The 13637-nt window shown below is 52.5% G+C and overlaps 6 protein-coding genes across 6 annotated transcripts; 2 read left to right on the top strand and 4 right to left on the bottom strand.

Annotated features, from left to right (window-relative positions):
* Nucleotides 1-217: 217 nt before the first annotated feature.
* Nucleotides 218-2022, bottom strand: BO95DRAFT_471301 (class-II fumarase/aspartase family protein; the record flags this gene model as incomplete). Its single annotated transcript, XM_025589581.1, has 3 exons — nt 1825-2022; nt 1141-1620; nt 218-1096 (listed from the first exon to the last, which is right to left on the bottom strand). Exons 1-3 carry the CDS (start codon nt 1849-1851, stop codon nt 218-220), a joined length of 1386 nt encoding a protein of 461 aa, XP_025445587.1. The 5' UTR covers nt 1852-2022.
* A 172-nt stretch (nt 2023-2194) lies between these two features.
* Nucleotides 2195-2994, bottom strand: BO95DRAFT_511843 (uncharacterized protein; the record flags this gene model as incomplete). Its single annotated transcript, XM_025591472.1, has 2 exons — nt 2816-2994; nt 2195-2663 (listed from the first exon to the last, which is right to left on the bottom strand). The coding sequence occupies exons 1-2, from the start codon at nt 2818-2820 to the stop codon at nt 2195-2197; spliced, it is 474 nt and encodes a 157-aa protein (XP_025445586.1). The 5' UTR covers nt 2821-2994.
* A 913-nt stretch (nt 2995-3907) lies between these two features.
* BO95DRAFT_382622 (3-oxoacid CoA-transferase) lies at nt 3908-5843 on the top strand. Its single transcript, XM_025583400.1, has 5 exons — nt 3908-4273; nt 4329-4523; nt 4583-5314; nt 5373-5470; nt 5538-5843. The coding sequence occupies exons 1-5, from the start codon at nt 4003-4005 to the stop codon at nt 5763-5765; spliced, it is 1524 nt and encodes a 507-aa protein (XP_025445585.1). The 5' UTR covers nt 3908-4002; the 3' UTR covers nt 5766-5843.
* On the bottom strand, nt 5827-6498 carry BO95DRAFT_439776 (uncharacterized protein). Its single transcript, XM_025585799.1, has one exon. It carries the CDS (start codon nt 6315-6317, stop codon nt 6069-6071), a length of 249 nt encoding a protein of 82 aa, XP_025445584.1. The 5' UTR covers nt 6318-6498; the 3' UTR covers nt 5827-6068.
* A 1053-nt stretch (nt 6499-7551) lies between these two features.
* BO95DRAFT_511841 (Zn(II)2Cys6 transcription factor domain-containing protein) lies at nt 7552-8946 on the bottom strand (the record flags this gene model as incomplete). Its single annotated transcript, XM_025591471.1, has 4 exons — nt 8535-8946; nt 8437-8450; nt 8286-8348; nt 7552-8230 (listed from the first exon to the last, which is right to left on the bottom strand). Coding segments are annotated over exons 1-4 (831 nt in total), but the record flags the coding sequence as incomplete, so codon positions are not given.
* Nucleotides 8947-9310: 364 nt separating this feature from the next.
* BO95DRAFT_471299 (tartrate dehydrogenase) lies at nt 9311-13268 on the top strand. Its single transcript, XM_025589580.1, has 4 exons — nt 9311-9613; nt 9692-10491; nt 10766-12438; nt 12595-13268. The coding sequence occupies exons 1-4, from the start codon at nt 9367-9369 to the stop codon at nt 13247-13249; spliced, it is 3375 nt and encodes a 1124-aa protein (XP_025445582.1). The 5' UTR covers nt 9311-9366; the 3' UTR covers nt 13250-13268.
* Nucleotides 13269-13637: the final 369 nt, after the last annotated feature.

Here is a 13637-nt window from a genome sequence, read left to right as displayed (position 1 = left end):
ACTTATGCTTACCAGTTGTCTGGCCTGTCATGGTCTGCGTCCGTGCAGAGTGACTACCTTAGCGTGGGGCCATGTGGGAGAGGGTGGATGGTGGATGGTGGATGGTGGATGGTGCCAGGATGGTGGACGCTCCCGGAAATCCCTCACTTCTTATCAACACCGCCAAGGAAAGCACTCCTTCCAGTCCCCTCCATATACATTCAGGAAACAGCATATCTCAATCGACAGCCAAGACATCATCCACCATCCGCATCGATGCACCGAGGTAGTTTACCGGGTCACAGAGCTGGCTCACGCGTTCCTCTGTCAGCTTCGAGGTCACCTCCGGCTTCTGCGTCAAGCATTGGAACAATGTCTGCTGCGACTCGATGCTCTCCCGACATGCCTCGTAGACAATATCGTGTGCTTTCTGGCGACCCACATGCGGTGCCAGACCCATCATCACTGCCTCCGCCACGATCAACCCTTTGGTCGAGTGCAGATTGGCTATCATCTGCTTGCTGTGCACACATAAGCCGGACAGCGCGAATTGCGTCTGCGACAGCGCCCCGACGGTGATCACAAAGCTTTCAGGCACTGCTACCCACTCTAAATGCCAGGGACCGGATGCGCGCTCGAAGTCCGCCACCATGCCATCGAGAACCAGGCCTGCGTTCGACCGCAAGATCTTGGATGCAGCAAGGATCACCTCACTCGAGATGGGATTGCGTTTCTGTGGCATGGTGGAGGAGGCGCCACGGTGGGGCACAAACGGCTCGGACACCTCCCCCAGCTCATTCGACGACATCATGATAATATCCAGGGCCACCTTGCCCATCGACCCTCCCATCAGCGCCAGGAAGTTCACAATTTCCGCCACGCCGTCTCGCGCGACATGCCAAGTGATAGACGGGTTCTCCAGTCCCAGCTCTTCCGCCAGGGCTCTGCGTACGCGGAGCCCGTCGTCCCCGGGGCCCAGCGACGCCAAAGACCCTGCTGCTTCGCCGAACTGAGCCAGTAAGCACCGACGCTTCAGCTGCTCTAAGCGCTCAGCATGGCGCTGGAAACCAGACAGCCAGACTGCGCACTTGTAGCCGAAGGTGACGGGCAGGGCGTGCTGCAGATGGGTGCGGCCTGCCATGGGCGTGTCACGGTATTTACGGACAGGCCGCGTAGAGTACGGATGACTTCTTTGAGAAGTCGCTCGACAATATTCAGGCCCTCTTTCATCTGTAGGACACTGGCAAGATCCATGATATCCTGCGTCGTGGCCCCCCAGTGAACGTACTTGCCAGCCTCCTCGCCACATATCGTCGACAGTTGACGAACAAGCGGCAGAATCGGGTATCCTACAACCTCAGTTTCCTGTCGCAGACGGTCCATGTCCAATTGCGATTCACGTATCTTCTGCGTCACCAGGTCTCCGATCCGTGGGGGAATCACGTCGCATCGTGACTGGGCTCTGGCGAGCGCGGCCTCGGCGTCGATGCATCGCTGGATGTATGCCTCGTCGTCGAACACTTTCCGGATCTCCTCTGTTCCGAATAAGGTGCGAAAGGTGCCCGAGTCGATTGCACTGACAGAGCCGATTGTTCTGCGAGATGTGACCTGCTGGACTCGCGGTAGAGGCAGACGAGCTATCTGAGCAAGTGAGCGTGATGCTAACATTGTTGCTGCTACTTTGGCGAAATAGGCAGAGATTACTAGCAAACGTGTATTGGTGAACAACCAGGATAGTCTAGAGTTTTGACGCTTAGTTGCTGACAATTGGAATGTGTCCCGACTCGTGAGAGTCCCTGGGACATCATTCCATTGCGGGGATGCGGAGAAAGAACAGCAAGTTACCCTGGTGACCCAGCGACTTGTCGTCATTGTGTGGGGCTGGACAGCTTGCACTTGGAGGTGTATCGGTTATAAGTTCAACCGACCTATTTCTAGTAGTAATCTGCGCCTAAAGATCCTGTACAAACAGACTTGTAGATAAGGAGCCTCAGCGATAAACTTATAAAACTTATATCCGATAGACTTCCTTTGCAGCTGATTGTTTTGATTATTCCTGAAACAGAAACAGCCTAGCTCAATGAAATACCATTATATCGACCCAAGAGCACGACATAGATTAGGGTCACGATAAGAGATGCTCAAAATCAGACTTGCAGCTAGCCCACTCAATTGTCATCCTGACCACATTGTGGTTGGTCCCTCAAAGACGAGCTCAATCTTCCCACAGATCCTCAATCGATGTATCCTGAAATCCGGGCAGAACCAGCCAGAATCTGTCTCCAAAGTTGGTATCCGGCAATATGGTGAGAAGGGTCCTCTCGCGGGTGTCGGTAAGTTCTTGGATGTTCTTGTACTGGTCCGTCTGCTTCTGCTGGATCCATTTATAGAGGTTCTGGAGACTGAAGCCGTCACTGGCGTTGTAGTTCCACCATTCCATGGTCTCGACCTGGACAGATTTGATGCTTGCATTGTCTGTCTTGGTGTATTTGTGCAGCCCCCAGTAGAATCTCTTCGCATCGTCCCGGGTGGCGGCGGTCAACAGCCAGCGATGCCATTCGCCGGGGTAATTACCATTGTGACGGTTTGAAATGTGGACGTAAAGGGCATTCTGTCGGGTGCGCGAGTGTGTTTGTCCGCGATAAGTGGGCTGTGGACTTGAGTCTTCTGGTGGGTGAGCCTCGCTTGTGACTTATGAGTCGAAACGAGTTGGGTGATTGTCTTGCCGGACTATGCGTAAGCTGGCACCTTGATAGGTAGTTCAGTTGATATATGTGAGATGATGGCATGTGAATCTCATCAATTCCGAGCCATGTATGGTTTTCATCGTTTTCACGTCATAATGGCTCGCAAGATGACACTGGCGGTGTAGTTTCCGTGGGTATTGACGACCACAGAACAACTTCCGCTCGCTCACAAGGATCTTGTTAGTAGAGAATGGATGCTGCTGGGGAGTTTAACGCAGTTGAGAGTTTCCATTGCTGAGCCAATTCGTGCTGAAAAACAGATTATGCTCATGCTCAGGCACAGACTACTGAGATGTGGGGAACTTTAGACGGGAAGGCACTAGGTTAGGCAAACCGAGACCGAGGATTGAAATCTACTTTGGCCTCGACCAATGGAAGGAGAGGAAAAATGATGCTAATGCACATCGGCAGTTCCATTACCATCTTGATAAGATATTGCCGCAATCACGGCACGATTGTAGAGCAGCGCAACTGAAGATTTGTCTTTCAGGTATCACCAGTCATAAGTCCCTGATCATTATTGCTGAGACGGTAAGATGAGACTCAATGGGCAGGAATACCCCAGGATTCGGCAGATCCACCCCACAGTCTGTCTGTTCGTCGGATTCCATCGGCAATGAATTCCTTGAGATCCCGTGAGCAGGTGCGATTTCACCCGATCTCGCAGTTGGCCAACTGCCATCGCCTCCAGAGGCTTGCCGATGCCCTTCCCGCTTTCGGAATCGTAAAATACGCGGTAATCATAACGGGGTTCGTCCAGTGAGCATGCCCAGGGACTTCTGGTGTAGCAAACCCCGAGAAAACCATGAATCTCACCTCGAGTGACTCCGGTTGATCTTGAAAATGTTCTAGCCTCGGTGACTCTTCATCGAAATGGCGAATACCTTATTCGAGCCCGATCGGAGTCGCGTGAGCCCTGTGCGCGATCCCCCGTCCACCCCCGCAGGGTTGAACGTTTCTCCCCCATGGGCGGGCAAGACGTACAAAACAATACGAGCCAGCAGTCACGGGCGCAGTGGGGTCGGCTTCGGAAGGCGGCAAAGCGAAGTTGGAGTTTCGGCGGATAATCGCTTTTGTCGGCTGCGTGGCGGTGGTCACTAGCCGAAACGGAGACGAGCTATGCAGCTAATGGTTACCCAAAGGACAAGACCCGGGGATTCTTCGACTAGTACTTCTACACCCCCAATTCCTCTCCTTCATTTTTTTTTACTCTCTTTCTTTTCTTCCTTCCCCAGTTTTGTACTCAATTCACATTTGGCCAGGCTGATCGACAATCATGTCGCGGCCTTTCCCTGCGGTCCCCGCCGTGTTCCGCCCCGTATGGCGGCGGAACTTCTCCGCGTCTACCTCGCAAAGAGCTATTAACAAGATCTGCCCGTCGGCTCAGGAAGCCATCAAGGAAATGAAGGGGGCCTCCACGGTTCTGGTCGGAGGTTTCGGTTTCTCGGGTGTCCCCAACACATTGATCGATGCTGTGCGCGATCGCCCGGATATCAAGGATTTGACTGTCGTCTCTAACAATGCTGGCATGCCTGGTCGTGGTCTTGGTAGGTCCAATTGCACCGGAGACATAGCGGAGGACTTCATTCTGACTGTGAGCAGGTCAACTGCTTGAGTCCAAGCAGATCACCAAGATGATTGCGTCTTTCATCGGTGAAAACAAGGTCTTCGAGAAGATGTACTTGAACGGTGATCTCGAATTGGAATTGACTCCCCAGGGCACCATCGCTGAGAAGTGCGCTGCTGGTGCTTCTGGTGTCCCTGCTTTCTATACCCCCGCTGCTTATGGAACTATCGGTATGTTTGCGCATGACTGCCGACCAGCCCGAAGTGACTCCAGCTAACCAGGGACATAGTACAAACTGGTGAACTCCCCGTCCGCTACAACAAGGATGGCACCGTGGCCCTCACGTCCAAGCCCAAGGAAACCCGCGAATTCAACGGCAAGCAATACCTCCTGGAAGAATCGATTTTCGGCGACTACGCCCTGGTCAAGGTCCACAAGGCCGACAAGCTGGGTAACTGCCAGTTCCGCAAGGCTATGAACAACTTCAACGAGGCCATGGCCAAGAACGCCAAGTACACCATCGTCGAGGCCGATGAGATCGTCGAGGTTGGCGAGATCGCTCCCGAGAACATCCACATCCAGAGCATCTACGTCAACAAGGTCATCAAGAGCACCGGCGAGAAGCAGATCGAGAAGCTCACCTTCGCCAAGGACCCCAGCGAGTTGCTGCAGGCCGGTGACAGCGCCGCCACCGCCCGCCGCGAGCGCATCGTCAAGCGTGCCGCCAAGGAGTTCCGCGATGGCATGTACGTCAACCTCGGTATCGGAATGCCCCTGATTGCTCCCGCCTACCTCCCCGAGGGTGTGGAGGTTGTCCTCCAGGCCGAGAACGGTATCCTGGGTCTGGGTGGCTACCCCCAGCCCGGCCAGGAGGACCCCGACTTGATCAACCCTGGCAAGGAGACTGTCACTTTGGACAACGGTGCTTCTCTCTTCGGTTCCCACGAGAGTTTCGGAATGATTCGCGCTGGTCGCATTGACTTGACTATGCTCGGTGCTCTGCAGGTCAGCCAGTACGGAGGTGAGTATCCCGGTACCCGTGTCTACGTCGATCGCAATTGCTGATTCGGTTTCTCCAGATTTGGCCAACTTCATGCTTCCCGGTAAGGTCAAGGGTGTCGGTGGTGCCATGGACCTGGTCGCCAACCCTGAGAAGACCAAGGTTGTTGTTACTATGGTAAGCACTCCCCGCCCAAACCCTTTTCAATCTCCAATGCAGTTCACTAATACGACTCGAAAAACAGGAACACACCGACAAGAAGGGTAACCCCAAGATCTTGTCCGAGTGCACTTTCCCCCTCACCGGCCCCCGCTGCGTGTGGAAGATCATCACCGATCTGGCCGTCTTCGAGGTCAGCCCCACCGAGGGTCTGACCCTGGTCGAGCACGCCGAGGGCGTGACTGTCGAGGAGATCCGCAGCAAGACTGCTGCTCCTTTCAAGGTCGCCGAGGACCTCAAGCCCATGCTGTAAAAACTTTTAGAGGACCTAGTACTTCTTGATAGATATTTGTGTATATAATGTGAGAATGACCTATTGAACTACCATCGGAATTAGACAAATAAATTTAGATCTATCCACCATTCCACCCACTCAACTCTACACATACAATACCATATCTACCATGTCTTAGACAATACTTCATCACAGCAACAATAGCAACTTGAAAAGAAATGACGAATCCATCCCCAACATGTAATAGAACGCAAGCTACTTCACCCCCAAACACCACATCACCTTAGAGCCAGCCCCTTCAAGCACACAAAAAAAAAGGGTTCAATGCCCCGTCATCCCGTAACAATCCGCATAAAAACGCAGCTCCGGATCCATCACCAGCTGATGAGTGATATGTTTCGCCGTAAGACGTCTCGGTGCGTCGAACGCCAGCCCCCCAGTCTCTTTATCGTGTTCCTCCTGCGACTTCCACGCCTCCTCGTCGTCGTCGATCAGGGCGTCGTCACGGCGCACGAACCCGTCGACCTTCTTGGGGTGCAGCCGGGGCGAGTTGATTGGTTTAGGGGGCATGTTTCTTTTCCTTCTTCAAATAGCTGAGTAGTCTTTTGAGTTTTGAGTTTTGTGTGTTTGTGTGTGTGTGTGTGTGTGTGTGTGTGTGTGTGTGTGTGTGTGTGTGTGTGTGTGTGTGTGTGTGTGTGTGTGCTCGGTAATGAACTAAGGAGATGTGAGATTGGGGTTTCTGAGATAGTAGATTTTTCTTCGGGATGGGAGATCGTTTCTTGGGGGGGATTGTACAGTACTGGGATGGGGGCTTATATGCTGCCATTTTCCCCCTCTCCGCCAGGGGAGGGGGCCCCCGGGAGGGAAGGCTAGGGGATGAGATCATGCTACTTTCATAGTATAGTATCTGTGCCTTGCTCCGCTCGATGGCGAGTTATTCCCCGTACTTCTGAGTTGATGGAGCTATCTATGGAACACTCGTAGATAACTGGGTCGAAAAGATAAGAATATTGTATCATGCCAGATGGCAATGGAAGGCTTTGTTCAAGGTTGCATGGTTGTTGTGTTTTAGAGGGCATGGCGTCATGGCGATGTAAGGACGTATTAGTGGTTCGAGGATACTCGTCAGCCCTTGATAGCGGAGGTACTCTGGTGAAGTCGAATGTGACGCAAAAGTCTCGGCGTAATGAAGTTCTTTGCAGGGCATGATATTTCCTGGCTGGGTTTTGTGAAGAAACGCTATGCGACTATTTGAAGCGGGTATACGATGCCCCTCCCTTCTCTTGAGTCAGCCACGCCAAACTAACTAGTATTAGTTACTGACTCAGATGCATTCAGTTAGCAGTCTAATCAACAGATATTAGTCTAGCCTTGAGATTGGAAAGTATCGCTACTGGTCCAGGATCCTTGCATCACTTGATCATGTCATCTGTCATCCCCGCATGTGGGGTTCCTCGTGGGGCCCGTGCGGTTGGCCTACAACGAGTACTTTTGAGGTCTACGGGGTATCTTGTCTTCTACTGGCACCCGCCAATGGCTTTGTCAGACTGAACTAAGAGAGTATAACTACTGTCAGTTTTGTTTTTACTTACTTATCAAAGAAGAATAGCTATATCATGGGGACTGAGAGTATCAATTCACATGCGAGAACGCTTTCAAGATTCACATTGCGCCGTTAACAGCATCAGTCCTTCGATCCCATGGCCAACATACAACAATCTGAAAATATTTCCATCTAGGTATATATATGTGTGTAATATGCTCCTGCCCGTCACTACCAAAGATATTGCTGCTGAAAACTCACAGAAGGTGCGCCCCTCCATAAACTCGGTGCTTGCGGTGTGCTCAGCCCGTGCCCTCGCAAGTGGTCCGACTGAGAACAACTGATACGGGGGAGCTGTATGGCGGGAAACATCGGGCCAGAATGCGGCTCGGCCTCCCTCTCTCGGTACGCCTCGGGGTGATTCTCGAGGCTACTAATCGGTTCTTTCACCGGTTCGCTTCCTTCGTCCAGTCTCGCATATACGTTGGCTCGGTATGGGGTTAGCGGCGGAAGCTCGGATCTGGAGGCAGCCGCTGGTCGGTAGTCGCTAGGTTCGTGTGAATTCTCCCTCAAAGGTTCACTATCCCTGGAATTGAGGATGTCGGAGACGCTCGTGACCGCCCTGTCCGCCGAGTTTCGTCCTGAGCCCGGTCGTTGGTCTTGATTCTGGCAGTCCTGCTGCCACGCTCTGACATCCTGTACGCTGTTGAGAGGAAACTGTTTCCAGTACTCCGTTCCTCGTTTCCCCGATCGCGAGGACGATGTATAGGACGGCGGAGGACTTCGGGCCGCAGTCATGCCGGGGTGGATATCTGACTGAGCACTATGTATCGAGGATGATATTTGGGCGTCGGACATGTGTGCCAGGAATTTCAAAAGCAGAGATTCGGTCTCTTGAAGCCGATGCTCGAGAGCTTCGATGTAGCCTTTGGCGGGGCCTCTGTCTGGAATGTTAAGCATGTCAAATAGTTGAGGGAAACAATGCGTCGGCGTACCGTTTCAGTTGTTCGGGCCAATCGCAACGCCGGTTGTGTTGATGACATTGTGTGCAGATCGGTCTTAACAACCATGATAGTCAGCTCTGAGATGTCTATTTTTCACGTTCGAACAAGGTCTTTCGGGTGGGAGCGAGTGGAAGCTGCTCACTTATTTCCATTGCACTGCGGATTGCGGGGTTCACGTTAGCATCGCATCTTGCGATAAGAACCTAACTTGGTTGATAGCAAATAATGGGTGGAGCTTACCTTCTGCTTCCTGAACCGGCAGGAATTGCATGCCACGGTGATCCGAGAGACTTTGGTCGCTTTGCTAGGGGCCATTTCTTCAGGCAGAAGTTATTGCACCAATACAGATGAAGATCCTGGGAAAGTTGAGACTGCAGGCCAAAGTCGCACGCCTGTGGGAATCGGGGAAGTTCGACCTTTCTTGCCCCATATTATTATCGCATGGAGGAAGTCGCAAAACCCCCGATTCGGCTAAGTGCGGGAAGCAGTGGAGAAGTCGCCGGCTGAACGGTTAGCCGACAACTGCTTTTCCTGCCCTGTTGGGAAGCCCCGGCAATGCTGCATGGATCAACGATCATCCTCCTGGATTTTGTATTCCTGGTAAATGATGTCGTCGTTATCAGATCTGAAGCAATGTGAGTGGTCTTTGATTCTTGGAACACCTGTGATGGCTTTCGATGATTGTTTTCGAGAAAAGCAACATCTACAGCTGTGGCCATGGAATTTGAACCAGCAGAGTACGGTAGGTTATACGTACCATTGCCGCAGGCATGGATAAGATAACGCAGAATGACTTCAACAATACTGTACCAGTGGGTCCTTCATTTCATATGTTGGGCTCGATTCGAGATTTAGGTATAGCTTTCATTAGATGGAGAGACCTATCAAGAAAGTCTCGGATGCAGTCCGAGTGGATATAGATCGCCAAAATTAGAATGGATGAACTTTCAGGCAGAACATATGCAAAGTGCGAAGTATAAAGATTCGACAAAGAATGAGGGTGTATTGCATGCTAGCAACTAATGAAACAATATTTGACTCTGTTCAGGGAAACGATTTCTTCCTTAACAAAATGGCCGAAATGACTTCATACCTGATTGCATCTATTCCCGGTGACGGAGTTGGCTTGGAAGTGGTGAAAGCGACCATTGAAGTAGTCAGCAAACTCGCGCAAGCCCTCGGTACCTTTAATATCGAATTTGAGCACATCCCGTGGGGAACAGACTACTACAAGCAACACGGTCGATATGTGTCCGAAGATGCCTTAGACATCCTGCGGAAATTTGACGCAGGGTTGTTCGGCTCAGTGGGACATCCAGGTAATTGGACCCGTTCCCTGTTGACGGCGCCCCAACGGCTGCCAGATTTGTGCAGTAGAGCTAACAGAAGTCCCCTAGATGTCCCTGATCATGTCTCCCTTTGGGGCCTCCTCTTAGCCATCCGCGGACCCTTACAACTCTATGCCAACGTACGTCCCGTACGCACGTTTCCGGGTACCAAGTCCCCTCTGAACACTGCAGCCGAGGGAATCGATTGGATGCTTGTGCGAGAGAACTCAGAAGGTGAATACTGTGGGCAAGGCGGAATCAGTCATATCGATCAGCCATGGGAAACTGCGACAGAGGTGGCGATCTTCACTCGAGTCGGCATCGAGAGAATCATGCGTTTTGCCTTCAAGACCGCACGCTCGAGGCCACGCCGTCATCTCACGGTGGTGACCAAGAGCAACGCCATGCGATATGGCATGGTCCTCTGGGACAAAATCGCAGAGGAAGTGTCCAAAGACTTCCCCGACGTGACTTGGGACAAGATGTTGGTGGATGCCATGACTATCCGTATGGTGAACAAGCCGGAGTCACTGGACACTATCGTGGGCACCAACTTGCACATGGACATTTTGTCTGACCTCGCTGCTGGCTTAGCAGGGTCAATTGGTGTGGCTCCCTCGGCAAACCTCGACCCTACTCGGAAGAATCCTTCCATCTTTGAGCCGGTACATGGCAGTGCCTTCGATATCATGGGCAAGGGCATCGCCAATCCGGTGGCTACTTTCTGGTCTGCTGCCGAGATGCTGCAATGGCTGGGCGAAAAGGAAGCGGCGAAGAAGTTGATGGAATGCGTTGAGAAGGTGTGCAGAGCTGGTGTCTTGACTGCTGATCTTGGAGGCACGGCCACCACTCAAGACGTGGTCGATGCAGTTAAGAGGGAGATTGAACACTTGAAGACGGATTAGCTTCATATCTAGTAGCTTGTTAGAACCAAATACAAAATACGGTATACATCACTATTGTCTAAGATCTTTTGTTGTATAGTAAGTTGTATACTCCGCGTGGTAGTTAGGCGTCAAGGCGGGATCTGACTAAGCAGGTCGGCTTTTCCGCTCCGGCCGATCTCCGATGGACCGACAGTCGCATCAATTTCGATTCTCAGAGTCCTGATTTCCTTCGAATCCGGATTGAACTCATCACTAGGACGGGCATCATGCTCCTGTCAAGATGCAGTTCCCAGTACCCGCGTCTGGTTCGACGGAAATCGGATCCTTGACTGCACACTCGCTGGAAGAAAGTGAGTTTGTCGGCAGCTCCAGCGGCGTTTACTTCATCAAGACAGTCCGACGGGCTTTTTCCCACAGTCTGGACCCATTGGATGCTTCGTCTTCTAGCCAGGGGTTTCCTCCTCCGGAAAATACTCTAGTAGGCAGTGGGGGCTTGCCATCTGCCCGAAGATCAACGTCATTGCCTGCCGCAACACCTCCAACCGTTCAAGGGCATGGCCATGCCTCGCGACAATGGAGATATGACCCCACGGTGGCAGCAATCCTGGGGAAGTTCCCACCGCTGGAAATAGCCCGGGAGCTGATGATGATGTACTTCAAAGTCTGGCATCCACTGTTTCCGTTTTTGCACGGTCCGTCATTCTTGAACGCCATGGAAGCGTTATGCTCCGAACGACATCAGTCGGCCACCGAGGCTTTGCCTTTGGAAGAGCATCGAAGTGCTTGCTGGACGACCATCTTCCAATGTGTCTTCAATCTGGCCAGTGTACTTCGTCCAGAGATCGATTTCCCTCGTGAATCGCGCATCGAGTCATCTAACAACATGCACGCTTTACTTGGAACCTTATCTTGCAGACATGATATCCTCTCTGTGCAGGCGCTGCTCGCCTCGCAACTATATCTCGTAGCTAAGATGTCACTTCGGACAGCCTCCACCGTCGGTGGCTGTATGCTTCGATCTATACTGCATGCGGGCCTACATCGTTGTCCATATCGCTACAAGGAACTTACCTCTCATGATCGGCAGCTACGCAAGCGGATTTTCTGGTCTGCATACGCCATCGATCGATACTTGAGCCAAACGCTTGGTCTGCCTCTTGGAATCCAAGACTCCGACATTGACGTTTGCCCGCCTTTGGCCTCCGAAATCCATGTCCCAGGTTCTTATGAGAGGATCAATGCCATCAGACGTGCCGTTACCCCCAGCACTGCAGGATCCTCGCCCATCTCTACAGAAGACCGATTGCGCAGGCTCGAAAGGTCAGCGTATGGCCAACAGCCACTGTCCGCAACACCGAGACATCCCGCCGAAGACAACGAGCAGCACCGGCGAGAGCTCGTGTTCGCAAGTTACGTCGAGTCCGGGAAACTGACAGGGCGAGCGATCGAGTTGTTCCACAAGTCCATCCTTGTCCGCTCCGTCCCTCACAGCTCGGTGCTCTTCCTCATCACCGACGTCCACAAGTGGTGGAATAGTCTATCGATCGAGTCTCTCCAGCAAGGAGGGGCCCATCAAGCTGCCGCAATACCACCAATAGCCTCCCCCGAGGACCCCAACCCAGCAGCAACAGTCACGACAAACCCCAACGCCCCGTTCAACTTCGCCCCCTTCTTCACCGTCCTCTACCAACACCTCATCCTCCTCATCAACCGTCCCTCCCTCTCCCTCAACCCGTCCAGCCCGGAATTCTGCTCTGGCCTCCAAACCTGCATCGGCGCCGCCCGCGAGATCCTCGCAGCCTTGACCACCCAGCAAGAAAGCGGACAGGCGTTCTTCTGGCCCGGGTTCCTATCGGCGGCATGGATGTCCGGTCTCGTGCTCGCATTTGCATGTCAACTCCGCCAATACGTGTTGTCCAAAGGATCCCAGTATGTGTCTCATCTTAACCCCTCCAATTCACCGTCTACATTGCATTGCAAGAGCTGTTCTTCTCCTTGCAATCCTCCCTACCTCCAACCAAACCATCCCCCTCCCCCCCCTTTCTCTCCGCATCTCCACCCACATAACTAAATCCAACCAAACAGAGAAATCTTCAAATGCCTCATCATCCTAGAAACCATGGCCCACCAATGGGAAACCGCCAAACAATGCCACAAATCCCTCTCCCTTCTCTCCCGCTACATCCAGCACCACCACCAGAACACCACAGATTCTACCGCACGACGACCCTCAACCGCCACACCACCCATCACGCGCAAACGTAACTTGAATGACGACTTGCAGCAAACATCAGACCATTCAGCACCCAGCGGTCGCCATTGCAGACCTCCTCCACCACCACCACCTCCTCCTCCTCCTCCTTCTGGTGCAGCAGCAGCAGCAAGCACCAATCCACCATCAAACAACCACCTGTCTGCTCGCGATCCCATCACGGCCACCACCAATCCAACCAACACCACGAATAACATTCATAATGATAACGACGAGGGAGATGCCCGACATCGACATCCCACGACCACGCGCAACAGCAATGCTCAGGCGGAATTCTCGCTGGACGCTGGACTCGTGGGGAGCGACAATCACGATCGATTCACGTGGGGCGACGATGACCACCCGGGTTCAACAATGTCGGGGTTCGCGGCCATGGACGGCGAGAGTGCGGACATGATGGATCTGTTGCAGGGGAGTAACTTTGACGATCTGGCGGATATGTTTGGACAGCAGTTCCCTACCTTCTAGATTTAGGAATGGCATGCATGCCCTGTATAGTATATATACTGTACACATTGCTAGCTGGCTCCACGTGGGCAACGTGGGCAGCTAGTGAGATTTCATGATAATCAACTACAAAAGCTTGGCTGGATGTTTTACTGGAGAATCAGAAACCAGAGATCGTAAAGTCCCGTGAGGAAGTCATAAGTCTATATTACACTCGTGTCATACCATCGGATACGAGGTAGGTTGAAGTTCTGACGGGATAGGAAGAGATACAAGCACTATCGCAACCTCCTTCCCCTGTCTGGTTCATAAAATGAAAATGAAAAAGACGATTACAACCATGGCATATCCGAAGCAACTTTTATCTCCGATCCCAGTCTTGTAACAGTTCGAAGCTTTTTCCCCGCTG

The sequence above is a fragment of the Aspergillus brunneoviolaceus genome (genome assembly GCF_003184695.1).
Source record: "Aspergillus brunneoviolaceus CBS 621.78 unplaced genomic scaffold BO95scaffold_11, whole genome shotgun sequence".
Classification (NCBI taxonomy): Eukaryota; Fungi; Ascomycota; class Eurotiomycetes; order Eurotiales; family Aspergillaceae; genus Aspergillus; species Aspergillus brunneoviolaceus.
Note: the sequence above shows the minus strand (reverse complement) of the source record. Positions and strands in the feature narration are given on the sequence as shown.